At 40.5% G+C, this 27,807-nt stretch overlaps 1 protein-coding gene across 1 annotated transcript in view; it reads left to right on the forward strand.

The window, feature by feature from the left end:
• The first annotated feature begins 4,866 nt into the window (after positions 1-4,866).
• The window catches only part of LOC146311509 (uncharacterized), a 31,137-nt gene continuing 8,196 nt past the window's right edge, over positions 4,867-27,807 (forward strand). Inside the window, exons 1-12 of the mRNA XM_084741597.1 lie at positions 4,867-6,099; positions 7,413-7,580; positions 7,713-7,889; positions 7,963-8,036; positions 8,914-9,087; positions 17,152-17,242; positions 18,246-18,330; positions 19,325-19,420; positions 20,529-20,643; positions 21,748-21,831; positions 22,125-22,211; positions 22,314-22,439. Coding sequence (XP_084597723.1) covers positions 4,914-6,099; positions 7,413-7,580; positions 7,713-7,889; positions 7,963-8,036; positions 8,914-9,087; positions 17,152-17,242; positions 18,246-18,330; positions 19,325-19,420; positions 20,529-20,643; positions 21,748-21,831; positions 22,125-22,211; positions 22,314-22,439 — 2,463 coding nt within the window. The 5' untranslated portion in view covers positions 4,867-4,913. The remainder of the gene's footprint in view (positions 6,100-7,412; positions 7,581-7,712; positions 7,890-7,962; positions 8,037-8,913; positions 9,088-17,151; positions 17,243-18,245; positions 18,331-19,324; positions 19,421-20,528; positions 20,644-21,747; positions 21,832-22,124; positions 22,212-22,313; positions 22,440-27,807) is intronic.

Below are 27,807 nucleotides of genomic sequence, written 5' to 3' on the forward strand. Positions count from 1 at the left end.
CTTGTCAGCTAAAATAATGACTCACAAGCAGATTCTATAACTGTAGCTGACTGATATGCTAATGCTAATGCTAATGCTAACTCGACTTGAGTCACCTGAGAAGTCTCCAGATGCAGTGGTGTCTAACATGTTTGGCTGGAGGTAAAGGTACTGCAGCTAGTAAGCTAGTGTTAGTTAACCAGACATGCTAATGTTTGCATCTTATGTTAGAGTAGATGAAGACGGTTTAGTCCATTCACCACACGTCTGCTCCTTTGTTTCACATTTTTAAGAGACAACAAAAAAGACGTCACCATTCAGACTCATGAAATGCTGAGTATGGTTTGACAGGCTTAGTTGCGGTTGCTAAATTATTTTGACAGTTAGGAAGTAGTGCATTATTACCACTAGGTTTCAGTACCTAAATGTACTTTTGAAAACTGTAGCATGCTATCTAAAATCATAAACTGAGGTGGCTTTCTGCCAAAGTTGTTTGTTTCAGTGCAAAAAAGCAAAGCCAGCGTTATAAAACGGCTATCACACAATTCTGCTGTAAATAAGATCCGTCATAAGGAAATAATCCATTGTAGCTCTGATGATGGATGTCGTCACTGAAACATCCAGCAAAAGAGTTTTTTGCTTTGTGACTTTGGACAATTCGGGCAATTCTTCCTTTTTTTTGGTGATCTAATTGTATTTCCCAGTCTCGGCTGTAGCCGGCAGGGATGACAGTTACTGTCTGGAGGTTTTGAGGTCGTGACGAGTCTTTATACTTCTGCTTCTCGGCCTGTGACTGTGACACAGCAATGGGGAAGTTATGAGTCAGCTTAATGCAGCATCTCTGATGGGAAACACTTTATTAGTTTATCTTCCTCTTTAGGTCAGTGGGATGGGAAAATATTAAAACAACTTTAACATTTAGTTGACTCTGTTTACAGATGACAAATTCTGCTGCTGGGTCTCCGTAGGTTATGTAACTCTGAACAATTACAGTTACATCATGGCTGTTATTATCTACGACCGAATCACATCTCTCATGTGATATTGTTTTTATACAACAGTTATGCAAGTGCCATGTATTAGTTAACAGTGATATTTGACAAGATGTTATGATTTCTTTGTTTATTTACTAATTTATTTGACAAATAATGGGGTGCTCCCATCGCTCAGTTGGTAGAACATTCGCCCCATGTACTGAGGCTGTTGGTCCTCTGCAGTCGTTGCTGATTCGATTCCCCCTTGTGGTCCATTTGCTGCATGTCATCCCCCCCCCCTCTCTCTACCCCCTTTCCTGTCTTATCTTCAGCTGTCCCTATCCAAATAAAGGCAAAAGCCCGAAACATATTCTTATTCGACAAATAGTTTCAGCAAGGGACTGGACTGTTGCCAAGCAACACAAACATTTTCTTACTAGCTACTTTATGTAGGTCTACACACAAACACACGCACGCGCTCACACACACACAGCAGTCGAGCTCTGCTTTAGTTGTCCTGATGGATCCATAAAAATCAGACTCAAGGCTGCGTTCAGCTCGGACATCTTAAGAGACCAAATGTCCGTGTTTAAATTTTGAGACACACCCTGGTGCATAAAAGATAAAACCATAGGAATATAAAAAGGTTCTTGGTAGAACCTCCTGAATGTGATCTACATAAAACCATCAGAATATAAAACGATTCTCAGTGGAACCTCCTAAATGTGTTCTAGATAAAATCCTTGGAATATTAAAAGATTCTTGACAGAACCCCCTGGGTGGATCCTGAGAAAGCCCTAGAAAGGTAGAACCTCTTATAGTGGTTCTAGCTGAAACCTTTCACAGTTCACTTTTATAAAAAGTTCTAAAAAGAACCAAAAATGCAGTGAGCATATTCCAAAAAATCGAAAAGGTGGCACATCTCAGGTCTTCAAGTTGAGGAGGACGGAAAAGTGAAGTGTGAGTATTTTATCCTCTACTCTGCTACCTTTTCAATTTGTTGGAACATGCTCACCAGATTTGGTTCTGGCACTCCACTGAGAACCCCATATTTGATGTGCAACCACCTTTTCTAAATTCAAGAGCCAAAAATTGTTCTCCTGAGGGGACAAGCCCTGGTCAGATTTAATTGTTGTCTAATATTGTTTATTTCTCATGTGAAAATGTGTCTGTAATCTAAAAATTGGTGTAGTTAGATGCCTGTCTGACCTCTGGATCAGTTCGTTCTTTCTGTTGTGGAGGTTTTATGTGATGTAATATCTGAAGAACCTTCAGGACGTGCAGATGATCATTTCTAACATCCAAAGAAGATCTATTGACCTTTGTGCTTCTCTCACACTGAAATCACAAGTTCTTCAGCTGTCGCGCTTTGTTTTCTTCTCTGCCACATAAACAACTCAGCTGTTATAACTTAAGTGCCAAGAGAAGCTCGTGATGCTCGGTTTGGTTTAGGGTACGGTGGCCTGGGGCGGACAAATGACTGAGGAGGCTCATGTTCTTTTATTTTATTATTTCAACATCAGCACCATGTGATCAGGCTGCAGGGCGAGAGGGGATGAGAGGATGAAATGGAAAAGTTTCTGAGAGGATCATAGTTAGTTTTTTATATATATGTAACTGATCATTTAGTCCAAATTAAGGCTGAACTGACGAGTATTTTCATTGTTCATTATTTTTTGGATTTATTGATTAGTTGTTTGGTCCATAAAGTGTCAGAATGGGGAAAAAATTCCAAGATGACGTCCTCAAATGGCTGAAAATGATTAATCCTGTCATATCCTTGAAAAATAGGTCCATGTGAACATGTGAAAACAGGTGGAGCGCAGACGTACGTCTGTAGTCTGACATACGTCTTAGTTCTGATTAATAATTGTTTGCATGCTAATACACTGAAATAATATGGTGAATATAATAAACACAATGCTTGCTAAACATCAGTATATTGGACTTTTTATGCCTCGATTCCATCGGGCACGCGACGTCCCAATTTTCATTTTCACTGAAAAAAAGTTCAAATCATAATGATGTGACATTTGTTGGGCTCTGTACCAAACAAGCATGCTGTCTTACCTCTGGAGAACAAGATTTGTAGAGCAGCACAGCACTTATTAAGTTCATAATTTTCAGCTAATCAGGAAAAAGGGTCCAAATATTTTGAAATATTTTAAAACATTATTGAGTTCACAGAAAATGAAATAATGTGTTTTTATACTTAGAATGTATTCAGGTAGCTGCAGTCTTGCTCTGGAGTTTTTTCTGCTGTGTGACATTAAACACACTCTAACAGATATTTAAAGTGAAGTGTTTTCAACATGGCCTCTCACAGTCAACATCTGCTAAAACAGAAAGTGACACTTTCCACCTAATATCTGTCTCTTTAGTATCAAACACACTCAGACTCACCCCTGTGGAGCTGAAACAGGCCTGCCTTGTTTTTATCACTGCCTCAGGGGGTGTATCCTGTCTCACCTGTGTGTGTGTGTGTGTGTGTGTCTGTGTGTGTGTGTGTGTGTGCGTGTGTGTGTGTGTGTGTGTGTGTGTGTGTGTGTGTGTGTGTGTGTGTGTAGTTGCACACAGACAGGATGTGATGGGTGTGTCCTCTGTCGTTTTCTGTTGGAGGTGCAGTCACAGCTGATTGTTTTTATTCGGGGTGTGGTGTGTTTCTGAGAGAGAGAGGTGGTTAATGTTTTACCTCTGCGCACACACACACACACACACACACACATGCCTGTACTGAGCCTGCGGTGTTGAAGCTGCAGATCAGTCCAGGTGCCACGTGTTTCAGCTGCTAATCACAGTTTGTGTCGGAGCTGCTGTTCCTCACTGGATTTTTCCACTGACTCAGTACTGTAAATTATGTCTATACAGGCTGTGTGTGTGTGTGTGTGTGTGTGTGTATGTGTGTGTGTGTGTTGCAAATCTCTCAGCAGCCATGTCAGGCTTTATCTCCAGGGCAATTTTGTGTTTGCCAGTAACATTTAAAATATACAATATCCAGATTAAACATGAAAGTCGCTGCAAGTAGTTTTTGTGTTGTGGCTGTGTGTTGAGTTAACAGCAGTTTCACTCAAAGAGTTCAGTTAAGTTAATACTCTTGTAGTTAGTCACTTTGGCTGCATGTTTTTATTTATTTATTATTTTTTTGACTGAATTGCGATTTGCAATGTGATTAGTGGGAGTGATCATTTTTGCATGACAGGTTTTCACAATTGTTATATTTTCAGCCTCAAATATGGAGATTGATCGCTTTTCTCTATTTGGTTATTGATTCAGATTTCTCAAACTGATTTAATTCAATTCACAAGGTCCCAATTTTGTTTTGATTCAGTATTGATATTGATTTGGTTTGGGATATTTCAATTACAGTGTCAGGTTTGCCTGGATATGAATGAGGTTAATGTTGTAAATGTGACAAAGAGCCCTTCAACCTGGTGCTTTATTAAAAATATTAATGTTTACATTAATATTTGCCTCCAAAGCAGTGTTTCCCCTACACCAGTTAACTCCCCTCTACCCAACTTGAACAAAGCAAAATATTTAGTTTTCTGTTGTGAATTCTTTGTTGTTAGATGTTTTTTTCGGAGACCACACATCCACAGGAGCAAATACATATATTAAAATATTGATTTGGGGATTTTATGAATGGATTTCAGACCATGCGAAGGAAAATCGATTGAAATGGATTTTTTAAATTCAGTCCCATCGCTAAACTGAATGTCTTTGGGTTTTAGACTGAATAAAAGAGACATTTAAAGATCACTGTGGATATTTGTCACTATTTTCTGACATTTTATAGACGTTGCAGCAATATGGACATAAACTTTAGTCTTAGTTGTTATTTAATAACGCCTTTAAAGGCAAAAACAAGCTGGTTCTACTGTTCTAATGTGCGTCTCTGTTGTCTTCTTCCTCTCCAGCTCCTCTTGCTCAGTGTCTCCATGGTGAAGTGGGCAGGGTCTGATGTCAGCCCCTCCTCTTCTCGACCCTCCCACCATGCCCACCATGGTTTCTAGGCTGCCCAAGTTCGGCTCGCGGCCCAAACCTGCCGCACCTTCCAGTGGCGCTCAGACGGCAGCTCCTTCCACCGCCGCCACCATCTGCACCGCCAACCCCAGCACCCGCCTCACCAACGGGTTCTACCACCACCCCGGCCCTGCGGGGGTCAATGGCAGTCTGCCCGCACCCGCCGCCTCCGTGAAGCAGAACGGATTCATCAGAGTGCCGACGTCGTTCTCCATGAAGTGGAGGAAAGAAAATGAGCCGGCGGAGGAGGGCGGGGCCGTCGGAAAGACTGGTAATCGCCTCGGTAACAATGTCCATCAGTATTATTCCCAACGAGGATCACCAGTGGTGTCACAGCGGGACACCAAAAAGACAACCACCCCTTCTACAGGAAAGGGGCGTGGTTTTGGCCAACCAGTGACATCATCATCATCACCATCGCCGCAGTCCAGCCCCAGAACACTTCCTGTCTCTAAAGGTGGATCCAAACTCCTGATTAATGGCACCAAACCAGCCCTGAATGGTCTGTCTGGTTCTAAACCACGAAGCGGTTCTCTCAGGCAGCCTCAGAACTATGCTCGTCCTGGTGGTTCTAGGCCAGGTTCTGGTTCAGGTTCTCGCTCCGGTTCTCCGCTCCAGAAGAAGCCGTCAGCGAGCCGCTCCCACTCAAGTGACAGCCTCGGGTCCACTCCGTCCGTCCAGCTCACTGAGAGCGACCGTTATCGGTCACGCAGCCTCACCCAGGTCCGACAGCAGCCCTCCCCCACCCTCACCCCCTCCTCCTCCTCATCTCCTCGCTCTCACGCCATCAACAGGACCACTGGCCAAGGACTCAAGGAGCTGACAGCCTCCTCTGCTCAAGCTCCGCCCAGAGGAGGAGGGGGCAAAGCTCCGAGGTCAGGGTTCAGCATCCCCTCCCTCCTGCCCCCCTCTGCCTTAAAGAAGCCCCTCCTTACCAGCCTCGGCTCTGCCTCCAAACCCAGTGGCATCAGCTACAAGCTGTCACGCCCGTCACTCAACAAGCAGGCCCGCCCCCTGCGAGTGACGCCATCCAACATGTCAGGAGGCGACGCGGAGCTGAACCAAGGACTGACAGGACGGAGGGACTCCATCGAGACGCCTTCGACCACAGAAACCAGTCCAGGTCTGAGATTCCTGCAGGACGGCGCAGGTCGTCAATAATAATGACATGCTCACCGTCCCTTATTCCACTTATTACATGACTGCTTAAAAAATAGATAATAAAAAATAAATTTGACATCAAATGCTGATTTAAAATAATTGTATTGCCCCTCCAGAGTCTGTCAGCCTGTTGTTTATAGTAACAGTGTGATGAGCCCTCTAAACACTGCTGCATGCTGGGATGCACTACCAAAAAGCTAAAGAACCAAGAAATAAGCTTTTATAAGCTGCTGAACCGAAAAAACAAGTAGAGAAAAGTGAGGCTTCAGCAGGATGAACGGGGAAACTGTGGCATCCTGACACTCAGTAACTTAATGACCAGATTACAGCTGAGAACTGGACCAGACAAACTGCAGAAATTTAAAATATCTCAGCTCTAACAGGCCTGGTTCTGATCTTTGTCAGGTTAAATGATGATCTGGTGAAAATAATTGTTCTTATTGAAGTATTCCATCTCTGGTAGACATGGGCTGCTAAAATGTATTTAATCTATAAATCTATTCATCTGCTGACATCTACTGTTTTTAGCCGCTACAGTCACTTTGTTAGTGTTTAATCTCTTGGCTTCATATTGAGGCGCTGATCTTCTCCCCCGGTTTTATACAGAGTAGTATTCAGAGTATGATGTGTTGCACATGCGGGAAAATGCAAGAAAATAGAAAAGAAATGAATTAATTAAAAATTGAATCTAATTTTCATTATTATTATGCACATTATGATGAAATGAAATTCATCAAGAATATATTGTTTAGATGTTGTTACTGTTGCATTAGTAAAAGTAAAGAATTATATTAAGTTGTGTTTTTTTTTTTTTGTTTTTTTTTTACATTTGCCATATTATTGTCAAGAGGTTTTTAAAGACACCTTACAACAGGGCTGCTATGGCCGTAAGGTAAAGCTAATGCTGTTTTGGTAATCTTGCCATGTAAAAGTCTGGGAGATCCTCATCAGTGGCATTTCTTCTCAGTATATATTTGTTTATGTTTTATGACCCAGGCCATGCAACAATAACAATCACATCACATCCATGAATGGTTAGGAGTATACAGCTGTTAAATAATAATAATAATAAATATGTATATTTTTTTTAACACATGGTATTGGAATTGATTTTAAAAGGAAAAAATGCTAGAAAAAGGGTGGAACATTCTCAGCCATAATCCTTCACCTAATCTCAGATTTTGTTTTTATCTGTTTCATGTCAGATATCTCGTCTCGTCTGTTTCTTTTCATTTTTCTTGTGATATCTTTGATCTCTCTTCTCCTCATGATCAGAAAGTACTCCAGAGGCTCCAGAGACTGAGGCGCTGACGGCGGACCCAGTATCCCAGAGAGAGGTGTCGATTGTTGGGGAGACCCTGGAGGACATGTCCCTGTCCTCCACCTCGTCTCTGGACAGAAATGACACCAGTCAGGAGTACATGGACGACTTTGACAACCTGGGTAAGAAAAGACATGGATGTTTTCTACTTTTTTAAGATCTATATGAAGGATCTGAGTTTTTACGTTTAACAGAGTTTGGGGTTAAAACTGTGAACATCTGTAAACCAGAAGTGTCTGGTCTCTTGTTTGCAGGAAACGGAGGGGTGGGAATTCTGCTTCTCTCCTCTAAAAATGATGAGGATGACTCAGGGCTCGACCAATCATGTGCCAGGTTTGATGATGACAAGGTGGCTGTGAATGGAGTTACCAAGGCAACAGGACTCTGCTTTCTGGATGACAGTATGGACTGGACCAGCATGAGGCTCAGTGGTGAGTTCAGTGTCACGAACAGGTCAAGAAAGGTCTGGAAACAGTCTTTAAAATACTTCTGCCCCCCCCCCAGGTGATCGAGGGGAGCATCGGCTCACCCGCCTCCCCCATCGGAGAAGGTCCAGTCAGCCGGACTACCATGACCAGGTACTATCACAAAACAGATCAATAAACTGATCAGAAGTTACCAATCAGCATCAGGCCTTCAGGAATCTGTTGGATTTGATTTTATTATTCCATCAGAGCACTAAAACCAGAATCTGGAGATGCACAAAATGCAGAAAAAAAACGTTGTTTCTGCCTTTATGTGAAAGATAACAGCTGTTGGATCTGTTGTTAGGGGCAACAAGCAACTTCTTCTGCCTTAATCTGATCGGCGCCACCTAATTATGACTTCTTGTCAGGCTCTGACAATATTGTGCCATTAAAATGATGTAATATTATGAAGCCTGTGAAGCGTCGTGACTCACAGTTTAAAGGTGCAGTAGGTGCGGCCGACCTCACCCTCAGTTAGTGACACATTGTTCACACGATGTTAAAGCAGGTTAAGGTGCTCTGTCACCCAAACGGCTTATAAAGCTTCTGGAAATTTGTCTTAAAACAGTAGAAATACAGATATGATGTGATATTTTAGTTTCTCAAGAAAGCATCCACAAAAGTCTGAGTAAAAATAAATATTCAGAACTATTAGAAACCCTGTCTGCAACAGATCACGTTTTGATTGACGGGTCGCTCAGGTGTAACAGCACAGAGGCTCAGCAATCAGTGCTCGAAAATGAAATATCGTCTCTAAAACAAACTGCTCAAACCTCTGAGCTGTTAAAACTATGAAAACTGCAACTACATGCCACGTCCAGTGTGTCGGGGTGAGACAGGTTTACTCTCCAGTCTTTCTGCTTTTAACTACATGAAAAACCTGAAATAATCTAAAATATGCATGAATAATGAGCCGTCTGTTTACAGGAAGACCTGCAGGCAGACTGCTCAAAGATAAAATCGTCCATGTCCTCTCTGTCCTTTGCAGGGCGGTTCTTCTCTGGACCTGTCTCCCTCGGACAGCTGTGGCTCTGGGGGAACCTACATGTGGGACGAGGAAGGCCTGGAGCCACTGGGGGGCGCCGCCACGACCGCCTCCCTCAACACCAACAACAACACTACCCATCACATTGGGAGCTTCGATTCTGACCTCAACAGCATCGTAAGTTGGACCAGTGTTGATTATTAGTAATCAAGGAAACTGATAACTGATATTTGCACCTGATACACATTTGTTGTAAAAGTGAAAATATTGGTAAAGCAAATGTTTAACAGAAACAGAACATTTCAGTCTTATCTTAAAACAAAAAAGTGCAAATTTTGAATGAATAAATGAATAAACAAACAAAATGGCTTCTTTTATAGAGTAAATAAAGATGAAGATTACAGAGAAGAGGTGCTGAAGGTTCATAACTGTGATTCAAATGTGAAAATCTGCATACTTTGATTCCACTGCATAGAAACAATAAAGATAAACTTTTGTCTTAAATTAATAACATCTTACCAGTGGAGTTTTGCACTCTGATTAGTGCTGTCGGATGTGATTTAACCTCTTCCACCAATGGGAACACCCAGTTTTGCAGCACACAATTGTTTGAGGGAGGAGAAACTGTCTGTCTTTGGTTTGACTTGTTCAAATGTCATAAATACAAGAGTTTGCTCCTTTCATGTTGGATTGCAGCAACTGGGATTGTTCTGAAGCAAATAATAATAACATGAATGCAGCAAAATATAAATGCAAGTGAATTGTCATCAATTAGAAATGAGATTGCATAGACTTATTAATCGAGACTGTGATCGTTTATGTTTAATCTTGCAACCCTATAATATATGTGAGATCCATCCATCCACCCTCTGAATGCTCCAGGTCTCTAGTTTGTGGGTGCGACGTTTCAGGAGGCTATGATTCTCCTACAAGTCACTATAGGTTGTTTTATACAGAAAGTCTAGTTTGGCTACAGTTAAATGGTTAATATGGAGACAAACATGATCACACATGAGCACTGTGTTCATTGATTTCACAAGAGGTTCAGCTTTCCACTCAGACCCGTTTTATAATATTCAACACTGTTTAAGCAACCACAGTTTGCAGAAATATTCAAACTGAAAAAGTTAAAATAAGACATTTGTACTCAGACTGAATTTAAACTCAGTCTAACTTCAGGACTGAGCCCACTGTAGCCTCTAAATGAGAGTAATGTCACCGTGAGCTGTCAAAAAAAGACAAGAGACGTTGGTTTTATGCTCCTTAACAGAAAAAAAGGACAAAGAGAAGAAGAGACAAAGTGAGTGTTTAATATGCCAGCAGCATCAGCTCTGTCCTGCTGCCTCTCTGTCCTACTTGGGGCTACTTTTGGCTTCAGAAACCAACAGAAAAAAAATAAAAAAAAACAGGTCATCTTGTGTCGACCGTCTGTTCAGTGAGCAGCCTGAACATCAAACAGGCAGAAACAGGCCGTCGCTGAGGAAGCTGAATATCAGGACGCTGCTGCTGTCTGCAGTTGGCACCTGTTGCACATTTTTGGAACTAGTCTGGACTCGAGGTCAAAACTCTGAACGGGACGGTAATTATCAACGCTGCTGCTCTCATAACCGTCTAATCCTCCAACACCTGAATCCTCCTGCAGAACCTGGTCTGCTCTTTGCCTCACTTTTGTTGAGTTCGCTCACAGTTCTGAATATTGACTCCACTGATCCTCGTTATATTGTTTGAGTAGAAAAAGAAACCAAAGTGTGTTGAAATCACCTTCATTTGCAGCCGATTCAGGCGTCATAAATGTCCAAACACCCCAACTTCTCTGCAGATTTTACCAATCAACATTGCATCCTATGAGTTCCACCAATCACAGCAGTCCCCTGCACAAACATCATACAAGTACGTCTCACTGAACCAACTCAATGTTTAATTTTATTATTCACTATTTTGCATTTCTATTTTCTTATTTTGTCATGAAGACTGAAAAGAGCGCAACATTTGTCATCATTATTGAGATTTATCAACACTTTTTGCACTTTAATTTTATGATTTTGACCTGTTTTGACTGAGTTTGAGCTCCAAAAAGATTTTGCCTCTTTGTGAAACACCCTCCAGGTGCACTTCTTCATTCACGAATAAAGTAGCTTTTGTTAAACTTGTTGAGAACAGAGAACAGCGTGCAGTTTTATTCTCACTGGAACAAGTTGTCTTTCTCTTACAGTTTTCACTTGCTCACACTATTTCATTGCAAAAAATGGTTGAAAACATCATGACGTGCAGCACTTTTTTTTCTTTAGAGAAGTTGCTGTGAAATCTGACATTTTAGGCCACAACAATCCCAAAAACAACCTGTGACATCCTGGAGGGACTGATACATGATGAAGATCAAACCTGCACCTCTGTGTGCACAGACGTCATCCATATTTAAATCATGAGCTCCCTGATGTCTACCTCATCAGGTTTCATTATCAGGACAGTTGAAGTCTGATCGAAGTCCTCTGGCTCCCTCATGTGTCGGCTGTGTGAATAACAGCTGCTGCTGAAAACTAATGAGTCTTTACAGTCTGAAGCCTCCACTGCTGTGAGGTTGTTGTAAGGTGACTGAATGAAGGGGAACTCATAGAGTTCACTACTACTCCATCACTACTGATGGACGGATGAAGTTTTGGGTCTTTGAACTCAGCAAACACAATGACATCTGGTGGCTTATTGAAGTTATAGCAGCCCTTCAAGTCAGTGGCTGAAATAATTAGCGTGAGTCTTATATGTGTGCGTTATTAAAACAAAACTATACTTTTAATCAGAAGTGCTGCATTAAATAAGCGTGCACTGTGCAACTTGTTACAGTAGAATAATTATGTCTAAAAAGCTAAAAAAAAAGTCTAAAGTCTAAAAAAAAAATATTTTTGCTGACTAGAGCTTCCCCACCAATAGTCGATGATTCAAATCATTAGTGGGGGCACCAGAAGTCGACTGAGATTCTTCCTGTCTTCCAGTTTTTTTTTTCTTTTTTTTCCTTTATCAGTCAGTGCGCATCACTGTTACAGGATAAAACACATAGAAGCTACAAAATTATACAAGAAGAGCATTTACATGAGGAATTAGAGGGAATCATAAATATATTTTTTATATTACCTGGTGCATTTATTAATAGAGATGCACCGATCAAACGGCCAATCAGAGTCACCTCTCTGATTCTTCACCAGTCACATTCACGCACATACTCCCCACGATGGTCACATGCTATACGGACTGTCACTGACCAAATATTCTGTCTGTTGACTGATAAAGGTGATGATGGGCAGAAGCTCTGCAGGTCCACTAATTTTGTAACTGAACTACAGGAGGACAAACACTTTTACATTGTCTGACTGTGAGAAAATCTGATATTTTATATATATTAGGCTCACAGAGAAGTTTAGTGTGATGAACTGCACTGTAAAAAAAAACAAAAAAAGGACAAATCATTGAATATTAGTACAGTGTGACCAAATCTGATTCGATTATATAAAGTCTTAGTTGGGGACGGGCCTAATCTGCCTTAAGATAATAGAAATTATGACATTCAGAGGAGGCCATGTTGATAATATATTCCTGCAGACTGGTGGAAATAATAATATAAAAACCAAGATACTTTCTTTGAAATCAATATTTTTCAGCCTTGTTTGTCACCTGTCTACCAAAACATGACTTAAGATCAGTTTGCAGACGCTTCAGATGGTCGAATGACGACAGGATAGTGAGTTCAGGTCAGTGGTTCAGCTGTCAGTCGTCTCCACTTTGACCGTCTCCCCGTTCGCTGCAGTTAATAAACTCACTGAATGATGTGGAGTGGGAGTTAATGAGCTCTGTGTCTTAATGTGGCCTTTGTGTTAACGAGCTGTGGGTCTCACACAGTGATTGATCCTAATGAGCTCTGGGCCTTAACGACCTGACGATGTTAACGAGTTTCTGAAGTCTTCCTGGTTTTACCTCACAACCTGGATCTTGTATTCTAATTAGCTCAAACGTTTGTTGACATAAATTTATATTATTAATAATGTTTGAAACATGCAGCAGGGGTCAGTGTTGGTCTGAGGACAGACACTGCTCTGTGTGTGTGTGTGTGTGTGTGTGTGTGTGTGTGTGTGTGTGTGTGTGTGTGTGTGTGTGTGTGTGTGTGTGTGTGTGTGTGGCCTCCATACAAGATTTAAACATTGATTAATTCAGACACAGGACGAGGAAAGATGAGTGGAAGAAGTCAGAAAAGATGAGAGTGAGGAGATTAGGGCAGGAGGTGAGACGAGAGGAGGAGAAGTCAGGAGACAAAGAAAACTATGATGACAAATATTCATCAAAACAAAAAACAAGACTAAAGCTAAATAAAATCTAACCTAGGGATGAACAAATTTGAGAAAATATCTTATTGGGATTATTTTGACTGTTATTGATGATATTAGAGGTAATGACCATTTTTATTATTTTGATTTGAAGAACATTAAAACAGACTATGATGTGATATTATTTAGATATTTATTTATTTTGCAGGATCTTTTCAGGGTTCTGGTGCAGGGTTCTTTTTTTTAAGTCTGTAGAATCTGATGTGTAAGAGAAGTTTGTGTTTTCCGTTTAAAAAGGAAAATAGGTGTGAGAATATTTAATTTCTTGACACTTTATTTTGTTCATTGGATGTAGTGAACATATGTAGCCTTTTTACATATTGCCCAACACTTGTTTTAAAATATATTTTTTATGAAAATATTTAAAGTTGTGTCCCAGATTTCTGTGAACAAAAACCTGATTTAATCAGGCATAAAAAGGGTCAGCTATACCCTAAAGACCCCTGTCTCACATCCTGGTTGACAAAAGGCAGGAATGCTGCTCAAACACTGATAAACTTTCTGCTTTTAGACAAATTCATTAAATAATATTTCTATCAGATGTCTCAACTATAACATGTCAACTCTGTAAAGACTTCTAAATCAAAGATCAATAAGAATTATGATTTAAAAATGTGTATTTTTATGAACATTAAAAGACTCTGAGACACTTTAAAAAAATAAAATGGTCATTCATTTGGTTGCTGAACTGTGAAAGAAAGAAAAGAAAGAAAGAAAAAATCTGTAGTGGAAGTTTTTGTTGTATTATTATTTGTTTTTTGTACTTTGGGACTGTGTGATTTACGTATTTATTAATTTATTGATTTTTGTAACCATGGTAGCTGTACACAACAAAGATGGCACCAGTTGAAGCCAAATAAAAAATCTGCGATGAAAATTAGATTAAAATTTCACTGGCAAAATTCAACAACTTGATTTACAGATAAAATTAAAATAGATTTAGACTGAAACTAAATCAAAATCAGGGAAGGAGGAGAGATTAAAGAAAGAAAAGACAGAAATAAAGAAAGAGAAAAGGTGGAGAAAGGATAGAAAGAAAGAGGAGAAAGGATAAGAGGAAGACAAAATGGGTAGACTATGAGAAAGGAGATGAAGAGCAGAGGAAGAGAAAGAGAAGATGAGAGAAAAGGGAGAGAATATGGCAGAGAGGAGGAGAAGAGATAAGGAAGAGGAGGACAGCAGAAAGAGGAGATTAGGAGGTAATGTGTTGATGTGGATGACTGCTCTCTGCCACCAGGGACAGACTGAGGTTCTGCAGGCGCGCGCGCGCGTGTGTGTGTGTGTGTGTGTGTGTGTGTGTGTGTGTGTGTGTGTGTGTGTACGTGTGTGTTTTTAAATGCAGCAGTTATTCAGGGAGAACGTTTGATTTCCTCTCAGGTCACTGTGGTGTGACTAAGCTTCTGCAGGCAGGAAACAAACTGTGTGTGTGTGTGTGTGTGTGTGTGTGTGTGTGTGCTCTTCGTCTGTGTTTTCTAAAATTCTGGGTTTTTTTTTCTTTTTGTTTATATGAAGTTTGCTTTTGCTTTTAATTTGAGTCAAACTTTCTGTATGAACACACACCCAGATCAACTCTTTAAATCTGCTGTTATTCTGTATTTTTCTTATTGTCAATAAGTCTCATATGCAGAACAAAACGAACATCGTCCTCGTGCACGAACCTCCTGTACAAAGACATTTGTTCTTAGCATTTCTTTAATTTTCCCTGAGGTACAAACTATAGTTTATGAAATTATCACTAGCCAAAATGTTGCCTGGGAAATATGTCAAACACACTATATAAAATATCTAAAATACAAACCCCCTATTTCGAAAAAGCTGGCTTGCTGCTTAGAAATATAGATAAAACAGAATATGGTGGCCTGTTAGTTCAGTTGGTGGAACGTTCCCTGAGGCTGAAGCCTGGCAGGATGGATTCTACTGCTTGAAAGAGGGTACGAGGGATCGGTCAGTGGGTGTCAACAAGCCGGATGGTGAGCAGCGTAGTCTGAAGCAGCGGTTTCGCAGCCCGATCCCTGTCCAGAGCCTTCAATTCGTTAGGCATCAAAGGAGGGAGGAAGAGAAGAGCTGTCCGCAGTGCCACCGCAGTGTCAGAGAAACCCTTCTGGCTCTGGCTCAAAAGAGGAGAACCATGGGAAACCACCAGGACACGAGCTAAGGTTTGATCACTCACAGCTGCGTCACCTGGAGGAAGAGGGCGTACGATGTCAAAAAAACCTGGTGGTTTCAGACATGTCACTGAAGATGCATTCAGACGCATCAGCAGATGTGATGTTGTGAATCCAGCTGTTATCTGGCAGATGAAAATGTCAATGGGCACAATCTCAGATAGGAAATTTGCCACATAGACCACAAAATTCAAATTCCAAAGAAGTTGGCATTCTGTGTAAAAACATTAACAAAAACTTTTCTTTTTTGGCATTAATGTTGTAGATTTCCTCCAGCTGTGGTGGTGGTTTTAACTTCCGTGATCCCACACTACGTCAGATGTCATCAAACTACATCTTTTGTCGTAGATATTGTACACCTTTTGTTTTGTTAAATCCACATAGGTTGATATTGTAGGTGTAGTCCTGCCAGAGTGCACCAGAGTGACGCTCTGCAACTTTTTCTCTCTCTTTGCAGTTCAGTTAATCTGAATTTTTAAGTATTAATTTCAAGGAGACAAAGGTTGTCAGTGTTCAGGTACAAGAGTAATGTGTTTTTGTTTTTGCAGAAGTTAATTTTAGATGTGAGATGGACTGTTGTGCACTTTACCTAAGAGAACTGTGCCTGAGGAGTTCTTTTTAATTAAAGTGAACTAATTTAGAGAAGTAGAAGGAATACAGGCCAGAAATGATGCTTAAGTGTAAGTTTTTGTTTTTCAGCCTGGATCAAAGCCTCTCTCTCTCTCCTCCGTTGTGCAGACATTCAAAACCAGATTGAGCTGCCATTGATCAAGAGGCTCAAAAGACCTTCTCCTCACAATGATGGGAAGGTCTTTGAGTCTTTTATCAGCATCTGGTTGGAGCTGGAGCTCACGCCGACCTTCATACTGTAGCTGCTATTTCAGAGAAGAAGAAGAATAAGACAGATCGGGTTGGATTCCTGAGTTCTTTTGTGTGTTTGCTCAGGGATTTTATTTTGAGCTGGCAAGGTCAAAAAGAGTTGTACTGTGTTTCTCACCTTGTAGAAAAATACTATAAGGGCAACTTTTTTTTTTTTTTTTCATCTATCAGTCTCCTCTGATGAAAACACACAGTCCTTCATGTGCAACAACACACCAACTAGCAGCATTTTAACAACACAGAAAAAGATGCCAGAAATGTTCTTTGAATGTGGAACTTGTGATTTTAAGTATAACTTCTTATCCCACGATGTAAAACCACCAATTCTGGCTACCTGGCTAAACCCACTGAACATTGTGAAATTGTTGATTTTTCATACAGTATGGTGTGCACTGGAGAGTGAATTTTCCTTTTTTCAGTGTTTGTTGTGTTGATTTTTTTTAATATTGTGACAAGAGCTATCAAGAATTTAGTCAAATGCCAAATGAAGGAATGACATGTAAACCCAGGGGTGTATCCTGTCTCACCTGTGTGTGTGTGTGTGTGTGTGTGTGTGTGTGTGTGTGTGTGTGTGAGTTAGAGAGTCTTATTTGTCACCTCTCGTAGCTGCAGTGCAGGCTGGTGCATTTGTGTTAAATGTGGGTTTAAACTGGTGTTTGTAGAAGCTGTTGATATTGAGGGACTGACACTAAAACCTGTTGTTTACTGTTGTTTTGTCATTTTGTAATTTCAGTTCAGTATGGTTTATTGGATTTATTGAGGAGCTGAAGCATTAAAGATAAAAAAAGAAGGGAAAAGACCATGTATCTTGTTTCTGTGTCTTTCAGGACATCTTGAACGACCTGGACTCTTGTGATCTGGAGGATGACGATCTCATGCTGGACGTAGACGTCCTGGAAGATGCTTCACTGCACAGCGGTATGTTTGTTTGTTTGTATATAATAAAGTCACATAAATCCCATAGATCCCACCAAGGTTATATAAGAGCTGTTATGTGTGACACAGTCTCTCAAAGACATCCTCCTCTTCATATGAATGTCAGTGAGGCAAACTGACCCATGCTCAGGAGAAAATTCAGGGCATTTCGTTGTTTGTTGGTAGGTGGAAACAAAACACAACACCATATTTACTGTATTCATCCAAAAGTAACATAAAACCTGAAAGTGCATATTATGTCAGGTCTCTATAAAGTGTAACCACCATAGAACAGATGGTTCAGGTTAGCTCACAGTTGAATCTAGCAGCTAAAACAGATGGTTCAGGTTAGCTAACCGTTCAGTTTAACAGCTAAAAGGTTTGGTTCAGGTTAGCTAACAGTCTGATTTTGAAGCTAAAATTGTTTAGTGCAGGTTACCTAGCAGTCAAGTTAACAGCTAAAACAGTTAAATGTTAGCTAAAGGCTTCTGATTAGGACCTAAAACAGAGACATGAACCCATTTGAGAGGTTAGTTTTAGGAACAGAAAAGATTTGGTAAGAGTTTGGGACAGATCATGATCTTAGGTCAGAATGATCACTCGTAAGATCCCTTTCCGGTCTCTGCTTCACTTCTAGACACAGTTCGGGTCAGGTTAGCTAACATTTCTGTTCAGCAGCTAAACTGAAGCTAACAGGCCAGTTCAGAAGAGAAAACAGTTTAGTTTAGGTTCCGCTTTAGGAACTGTAACCTCTGAGCTTGTTTACACTCCAGTTTAGTTTCTGAAACATATTTGTTCCAGATAAGCAGCTAAAACAAATTTAATGTGTGAAAAGTTCCCTCCTCCTGAAGATAAATCTGCACCAGTTTCTTTTCCTGTGAATTATTCTGCTAGAAATCAAACATGCACAGTGGATATTATCAGGTCGGGTGAAGTTCATGATGTCTGGCTGATGTTGTGGTTACATCTCTGCTCTGTTTCATCGCTGCTGGTCTGAACCCTGCAGACGGAGATGGGATTTCCCACATGGCTCAGTGGAGGAGGAGGCAGCTCTGCTGGGGAACGCAGGACATCCACAACGACAACGACAGGCGAGTGCACGTTCCTTTTTTCTCCTTTATTTACTTTCAGGAGGTGAACTGAGTCTGCTGCTAAAAACTTTTGCAAAACTTTCCACAGATTGTAAACTCTTTCCAAGTGAAATGTATGTAGAAATATTTTGATTTTTTTTTTTACGTGAAAACACTTGGAGACCTTCACGTTCTCCCAATTATACTGTTGCAGCAATGCCAAAGTTTAAACTTTAAATGGTTGCGAGAGGAAAGGTCAGAGTAGGTCGTTTTTAAAAAGCTGGTCCTGATTTTGGCTTTAGGCGAAAGGTCATAAATGCAGCACGTGAAAATGTTTCTTTCTCTTTACTGAACGTGAACATTTGTCGGCTCGTTAGAAAGCTGAAAGATCGGGTGAGCTGCGTGCGGCTGGAGGGAAAGTCACAGGGTTACTAAAATCAATAGTTTTCAGGCATCATGAATGTGTGCAGCACATTTTTATTTGTGGTCACAGAGAAACAAGAGAATGAGCAGGAAGAGGAGGTGTCATAACCTCTGCTCTGAGGAAGAGGAAAGAATAAATCATAGCTTTGAGCGAAATGTTAATATGAATGTTTATTATCACAGAATATCTGCGCCGACTTCCTCTCTAACTCTGCAGGACGTTAAATGTGGAGCACGGCCTCGTGAACCGTCTCCGTCTGCGTTTATGTTTTCAGTTTGTCAGGAGAACTTCAATGAATTCAGCTTCAGCATCAACATTTCATGTGATGTTTCTCAAAAGTTGGGTTCCTGAAAAGCCTGTCCTCTGAAGGGACTCGCCAAAAACCGTGTAATGTATTGCCAAATTGATCACTAATTGAAAAAGAGGTCCAAACGTGTGACAGGTGGCTGTGTGCTTCACGTTTTCACGTTTGGACCTATTTTTCAATGGACAAGATTATGACAGAATGAATTAATCAGTTAATTAACAGCGGTTGCTTTGGTGACGGACCATCATGCATCATGCTGACAAACGTTTCCATCGTCCCCTCAGTGATTTCCAGTGTTACAAACTGACCGAGGATCCTGGGAATAAGAGGACGGACGCGAGCACGGACAGCGACCTCATCCTGGGACTCTGTCCTGTAAGGTGAGTCGGAAAACATCGTGAGCGTCGCTCTGAGCTCAAAGGTCACGAGATTTACAAAATGAAAAATTCTTAGTAGAGATGATAACAGTTAATCAGCGATCGATTAATCAGTCGTTAAGAATTTGTTCAATAAAATTTAATCGACCTTCTGTCAATCAAACATCTGAATCATGTAGCTCTTTATATGTTTCATAAGGGTTCTTCCTCAAAGGCTGTGGTTCTACTCGGAACAGTTTTCGTCTGAAGAACCCTTTGTGGAAGAAAGGGTTTGTCAAGACTAAGGGTTCCATGAAGAACCTTTTTCATCCAAAGAGCCTTTTTTAGAAGAAAGAGTTCTTAAAGGATTGTTGAAATCCTCTTTCAAGGGTTCTTTGTACCATAATATAAAAATGTTCTCCATAGAACCACCTGGGTTGATTCTAGATAAAAACCCTTGGAATTAAAAAAGGTTTTTGATAGAACCTCCTGAGTGTGTTCTAGGTAAAATCCTTGGAATATTAAAAGGTTCTCAGTAGAACCCCCTGGTTGGATTCTTGTTAGCACCCTTAGAAAGGTAGAAAAATTCTGGATAGAATCGCCACAGAGGGTTCTAGGTAGAACCATTCCACCATAAAGGGGTTCTCTGTAGAACTTCTTCCAGGGGGTTCTTGCTGAAACCTTTCACAGATGGTTCTAGGTATAAGCCTTTATGTTGGTTTCTAGGTAGAACTCTGTGAAAGGGTTCTAAATGAACTTTTATAAAAAGTTCTAATAAGAACGAAAAATGGTTCTCCTATAGGGACAAGCTGAAGAACCCCACGTGGTTCTAGTTAGCAGCTTTATTTCTATGGGTGTATGTAACGCTGTCAGAGAACGTGGAACGTGTTGCTGTAGAAATGAAACTTTGATTAGGGGTTGTTTTAAGATTTTGTAAGTTTGATCAATCGATTAATTGATTGTTAATTTTACCAATGATTGATTAAGAAAAGAGCTCAACCCTATTTCCTACATATTTTAGCGTGTTTTGTTTGTATCATTTAGACGTCCAGTGTCCCTGAACGCAGCAGACAGACGTGCACTCAGCAGATGTAGGTTTGTAGATATGAACGGTTGTTCCGTCTCCCCTCAGGTCTCCGTGTCTGTCTCCTGGTTCTCCTGGTCTGGGTGTTGATGTGGAGGAACTGGCTGAAGACTGTTCTGCGGTCAGATCACAGCTGGAGTTCCTGCAGAGGTTGCTGCTTCAGGTGAGAGCGGAGGAAGAGGAGGGTAGTGATAGAAGGTACGGGAGGTATCAACATTTGTTTAACTTCACTGTTCATTTATTTAGATGGTTATGATTTGGATTATGATGATTTTCTGACATTAAAGGATCAGGTTTGAGTTATTCTGCTTTTTTTCTTTTTCTCTTTCCGTCTCTCAACACTGACCTTAAAACAGCAGATGTAATTTTAGCACAGTTTCAAAAGCTAACAAATCCTTCTGCTGATCATTAAATCTGTTCAGGAGGCGATTGTATAATTGACAAGACATGTATAGGCCTATATTTATGAAATTAAGTTAGTAACAGATAAGTAACTTATGCAAAGTGATAATAATGTAGAGAAAATGTTGTTTGTCCGTTTCACATTAGTTCAAATTAATACTGAATGTTCTCTGAATGAGTTAGTGTCTGTTTATGGGTTGCAATAAATCATTAATAATCTTCTAACAGTTAAATTGAGCAAAATGTGAATGGAGTTTGGCAGCAGTGAGACAGACAGCTACTGATTTCCAACTCCAGAGTGTGCTGCTCGTCCTGCGTTCCTGCTGAGCTCCTGCAGCCGGATCACGCTACAGTCTGTTTCTCAGCTGACAGCAGCAGCTCTCTTCCTCAGTACTGGACCAATTTCAGATTGGTCACTTTCAGACATTAGTCACTTAGACACAAAAACATGACAAAATACAGTCCAAATTGAAAAATACAGAAGTTATCCTTTGACCTAACTAGCAAACTGTTTATGATCAATTTTCCAGCTTCTGTCCTTTTCCTCCTCTCTCTGCTCTTTATTAAGTGCAGCCTTTTAGCTCCAAATGAAACGTTTTCAACCCACACAGTCGTATGTTTGTTTCTAATATGCACCGCTCAGGGCAAATTTATTTCACTGTTTCTGCCTTCAAAGTTCAGTCTGTTTTCAGTCTGATCAACTTCAGATGATCCAGAATGTGACAGGCTGCAGTTTCCGTAAAACTTCCTCCACAGCTGTATAAAATATTCACAAGTGAAGAGACACAAGGTTATAAAGTTCTTATGAATTCTAATAAACGTTTTTTTTATACAAAATAAAATGTAAATGCTGTCTGTTGTTCAGGAGGAGGACGTGGACGACGACACTCTGACCACAGACACCCTGAGTCCCGAAGCCGACGAGTCGTCACACGGCACCGACACACAGGTTAGCACGTCCCAAACTTTATTTAAAACGCTGAGGTCGACAGAGCACGGAGAGTTCTTATACTTACTACCAAAGCTGTAAGGTGCTGGAAAAGCTTGAAAAGGTTAAAACCTGCTTGAATTTGACTCTAGAAAAGTATTAGGAATCCTGATGATGGATTGACAGTTTTAAAAAGTGGAGTTCTGAGTCATCTTGAACCAGCCTCACCTGCTTCTTCTGCTATTATAAAACCCTACATTTCCCAGAATGCCTCTTCACATCCCTAACTTGTGTGTGTGTGTGTGTGTGTTTAGGTGCAGGCTCTCCTGCAGGAGGTGCAGCAGCTCAGAGAGGAGCTGAGGAGTCGAGACAGAACCATCGCACAGCTCACCCAGCAGCTGGTCTGTGTCTCTGTCCCCTCTGTCTCTTTTTTTTTTACTGTATGAAGTCAAACATCTTCACCGGCGTGTTCACATCCCGTCTCCATGTTTCCCTGTGAGCAGACGGTTCCCACGGCAACCGGCAGGTGTCGCTGCCAGGAGACGACGGGGAGGATGGATCGACACACACAGACGAGTGTGACAGAGAGAGAGAGTGTGGCCTCGCAGACGCCGTGGAGAGAGCACACTGTGAGGACGTGCATGCACACACACACACACACACACACACACACACACACACACACACACACACACACACACACACACACACACACACACACACACAGAGTGCAACATGGAACACAGTGTTTAATAATACAGACTGTTTGTCATCCTTCATGCAGCCCAAAGTGCTTCACAAACAGGATTCAAAACAACATTTAGCAGAAAAATATAACAAAAACCCTGAAACATTAAAGACATAAAAATTAAATAAAAGCAGAAGAAATAAACAGTGAAGAATAAAAAACTTAGAAGCTGTGTTTCAGTCAGAAACGTGAGGCAGCTTCTTGACTCTGGAGGCCAAACCAGCATCTCGAAACCCACAAATTTTCTTTTACTTTCTCTTGATTTTATTTTGTGGGTTGTAGAATTTATTTTATTTACATATATATACTGTATTTGTTGTCTGTCTTTTCCATCTCCCACTTTTCCTTTCACAATTTCCCCTCATCCTTTTAAGCAGCGTCTGTTGCCACAAGCCCTACAGTCACCTGAGAGGCTTTCATAATGCAGTCCTCATCATTTTTAAACAGTATATTTAATGGTTTTCAGTTTGTTAATCAAATTGTGCAGTGAATAATACTCATATAAAACATGGCAAACACCTTGTTCTCCGTCTCATCACGGCATCCCCGTCAACTGAGTACAGACAGAAGGGAAACGGATAATTAAAAATACATGTATTTTTAGAAAACATAATAATAATTATGATAGTGATGGTAATCAAATACAGTGATAATGTCTGTCTGCTCAAATCCAATCACAATACAAAACGATTCAAGTATCAGACTGAGAAGATACGTCATTATAAAGACAACACACCCAGAAATCTCATGAGTGATGTCATTATTTTCTCTCTCCAAAAGCTAGCGTTAGCCGCTGAAGCTACGATGTCTGTGTGTTTTCGTACTGGGATGTAGTCAAACAAACAACAGGTCTGTCTCGTTCTTTCTCTTCTTGGCTGATAAACGCACCAGGAGTTGCTGATAAAACACATGAAGTAACAGCTACAGCTACGTGCTTCGGGTAACGTTACAAGGTGGCGGCCATGTTGGTGAGGTATACTGTGCCAGACGAGTTCACTCAGCGGTTTCACATTAAATTAAGCTAAACTACGACAAATTGAGACTTTCTTGACTTGTAAAAGTCTGTTTAAATTGACGTGTGTAATTTGTGGCCCAGTTCAACGAGAATTAAAAAATTATTTGTCTCTCGCTCTTGACTATTGTTCATATTTTTTAATCAAGAACTAAAACATTTAGAATTTGTCTGATGACGTCTGGTGGCAAAACTTTTCTTACAACTGAGACAGTCCACAGTCTGTCCCCCTTCTTTTCCTCTGTCTTCCTGTCTTCCCTTCCTCTTCTGTGTTTTTCCTCCCTTGAAGTTCTGAACCAGCGTCCTTTTTTCCTTCTCTCTGTCTCTTTGCGTCCGTCTCTCCTCAGGCTTTACCTCCCGTCCCTTTCCTCTCTCCACCCTGGCAGTATCAGCGCTCCAGGCCTTACAGGGGGCGGCCCAAGCCCAGCATCCCCTCCCACCTCGCTAGAAAAAGTGAGTCTCTTAACCTCCCCGCCTCACCCAAACTTCATTACCCACAATACACTGCTGAGTCTCTTTCATCTCATCCTCATCTTCCTTCTTATTGTCATCATCAAGGCTGGAGTTTCCCAGCTTCCCATCGAGAGATTAGAATATCCACGCCCCCAAATCACCCTCAGTATTTTTCTGATTATTAATACCATTATTTTAAATATTTGTTGATTCTTCCACAGATATTTTAAATATAAATTGAAACAAATCAATAACGCAACAAATCAAACTGATAATCTGATATCAGTACATACACAGGCTTTAGTTTCCCCCAGGTAGTGTTTTGCTAAAAAATATTTAATTAAAAAACTATTTAACTACATTAAAAGTTGCCTTCTGACAGCAGAAAACTACGACTTTTAAAGCTTAACATTAAGACTGTAAGTTGTTTTTGTTTCCAGTGAACAAATGAATAACAATCAAAGATGTTTCTTAATGCAGAACTCCGAGATCTGATGATCCGAGTCGAGGGCGTATTGTGCACTCTGAGTTTAGCATCATATAAAAACATTTTTGTTCACTGTTACATTAGAGAAAGTGTTGGACGGAGCTGAAAAGTGCAGGATTATTGTAGAAAAGACAGTTTTACACTGCACATAAAAGTATTTCACTGAAATAAATTCAGTAAGTTCAGGGTTTCCATTTATGTGGAATCCTTTATTGAAGAAAAACAGAATATAAAATGTTCACCGAGGACTTTTGTCTGTGCAGCAGCCTCAGTCCAGTTTTCACAGTAAGCAGGTGAAGGGGTCAAAGGTCAGACATGTTTTTCATGGAGATGTGGAGGCTCTGCTGGCACAAAATTAATATTATATTCAAAATTATGCTCAACTGAAACATGGCTGCACTGAATCGAGTCCTTCAAATTAAAAGTCCCTGTGTGACGTTGAAGGTTACTTTAATTTATTCATGAATCGACATTAGTGGAGCAAATTCAGAGGGGAAACTGAGTTCAGACATGAATTGAATCTGCTGGTCACTTCACTCAGAGTTTTACTTTTCAGTTTGAAACCTCATCGTTGATTTTTAATGTGTTCATTAATCAACTTTCTCCTAAATTCTTGCTCAACATTTACGTCTCGTTCCTGTCTCCTGATACACGTGCGTGCATCCTCCGTCCTTCCATCCTGTCTTTCCCTCTGCTTCCCAAATCCTTGAACTGTAACTCCATGACAGCACGTCCACTCTGTCCGTCTTCCACTGAGGACAGACAGATCGTGGACTTCTGCTTGAATCTGTTGAGAAATCTAATCTTTGAGTGAGTTTGTTGTTCCTCTTCTGGTGTATTTTCTCCTCTAACTGTCCTCCGTCTGTCCTCTGTGTGTTTTTTTTTCCTCTTCCCTCTGCCTTCGACCAGGAGTGGAAAAACTAGTGCTTTACTTCAGTGACACAGCGTGGTACGGTAGCAACTTTTTAATCCTCCTCCACCTCTTCTTTCTCCTTTATCTGATTCCTCCCTCCCTGTCCCATCTAACAAGATAGTCAGTGTTGTGATCATCTGTCCATCAGTGTGTTTAATCATAAAGGTGCGACACGTAAGAGTTTCGGCCAGATTTACAAGGTGAAACTTTGACACAGTCTGTGACGGGAGCCACTTGAACTGTTTTCATTGTCTGTTTTCTTTGTCTTATAAAAGAAATAAGTAAGATTCTTACTCTTTTGCTGAACTCAGAGGTTTCTCCTTGACGTCCGTATGGAGCAACAAAACTTTAATTTGATCACTAAGGAAAATTTAAGATCAGTGCTGTGAGACAAAAACAGACAGAAACATCTGATTTAAACATTTTTTCATGTATATGGACATAAATATATCATTAACCACAGCTGCATGGTGCCGGAAACCTTGAAAAGTGCCTGAAATTGAAGAAAAGTTGCAGGAACCCAGATTCTGTTATCACACCATTAAATCAGATGAATAGAACTTAAAGAAAGAAAAAAAAAATTGTTCCCCCTCCAGACCGACTCTCCAGGCTGCGTTACCCATGATTCATTGCTCCCCAGGGGACAGGTCACACCTTCTCCTTCACACTGAGATGAGTCCAGTAAAGCCGAGTCCAGAGGCTCGTAAGAAGGCAGCGCCGAGCTAAAATTATCTTTCTAAATGGCTCTTAAATTTTGTATTAGATGAGGTGCACTTCACTCCAACTTGTTCAGTCACTTGAAGCAGTCAAAGCTCTTGGAGATGAGATCACTCAGGACACCCCTCATTTCCTCAGCGTGATGGAGTGAAGCCGCCGCGCCTCCGGAGAAATTGCATCGTGTCCGAACAGCACTGAGGATTGTGGGAGTTTTTGATTATTGGTTAACGTACCGATGTTGTCGAACTTGATGTCAGGCCTTTTCTGGATCTCTAGGCTCCAGATGAGACACACAAAACACCTGAGAAGTAAACCATAAACAGAGAAATAGATGTTTTAAGTCTCTGAAGGAGCACAGCCTGTGATGGTAACCAGTTTCACTGTTTACATGATTAAACTGGACCAGTATTTGGTTTGTCACAGCTGCAACTTCTGTGGGATGTTATGACTGTGACAGATGGAGCAACAAGACTTTAATTTGAGCACTGAGACAAATTTAAGATCTCATTTAAGACAGCCGAGTTTTCTTATATAGTGCACTCTCAAATTTAAGATCAGTACTGTGAGACAGAAAAAGAACATTTTTAATTAAATTGTCATCAGACAATAACTGTTGGACTCGTTGGTTTGAGCCGCTGATTCTGCCTCTTTTGCTCTCCACAGGGACTGTTTACCCCCCATCTAACCAAAGTACACTCAAACATGATTGGTCGATACCACTCAGACTATAAACACCTTTAGTCAAAATCTTAATTTACGATTCTCAGAATGTTTGTTGTGTCAGAAATAAGCAGCTTTCATGCAAATCTTCCTTAAAATTAAGTAAAAAGTCTCAGCTTTGAGTGATATTAAAGATTTTGCAGAGAAAATCAAAAGTGTGAATATTGTCTTTTGAAGGTTCCTGTCACGGCCAACATGTCAGCCACCCAAACATCTATTTTACACAAGTGAGGTTTTAAACTCTCCTCCTCTGTGATGTCTGTATTTTTCAGCTGGCAGCTGTTTTTCAGCCTTAATTAATTCCCTGAACACCGTCCTCCAAATTGAATGACTAATTCACCTCGGCAAAATGACAAAAAAAAAAAAAAAGCAAACCACCAAACCCGAAAAACCTTAATGCATCTACAAAAACATCTAATTTACCACCAAAACAAATTAAACAAACCCAGCCTTGACATGACAAACTCCCTCACAAATAACCAAATCCTCTGAAAGAAAATCTGAAAAACATCTTAATGTGATTATTCTGGATTTGTGTGTCTCAGCGGACCAGAACTGAAAACATCGGCCTGTTTTCCTGTCAGGTTGTTACTCCCTTTAACTGATACTGAGAGTTATTAACGTCGGCTTCACAGAATATAAAGTCTGAAATTAATTTTAATCTGATCTAAGTGCATTTGTCAGTTGATTTTTTTGTTCATTGACTTGGACTCGATTGTTTTTAACATTGACAGTGGGTTTTAAATCTTGAACACATCTCAGCAACGTGAAATATGTTTGACTAAAGAAGCATCGATCATAATAATAGTTCAGAAATAAGTTTAAAGGGATAGTTCAGAGTTTTTGAAGTGTTGCTGTATGAGGTTCTTCTCCATAGTCGGTGTGTAACTTACAGTAGATGTAAGTCAGATCTGAAGAAAAATCTATATAACTTTAATTGTATGTTA

The sequence above is a fragment of the Lutjanus erythropterus genome, chromosome 17, assembly GCF_056507025.1.
Source record: "Lutjanus erythropterus isolate fLutEry1 chromosome 17, fLutEry1.hap2, whole genome shotgun sequence".
NCBI lineage: Eukaryota > Metazoa > Chordata > Actinopteri > Lutjaniformes > Lutjanidae > Lutjanus > Lutjanus erythropterus.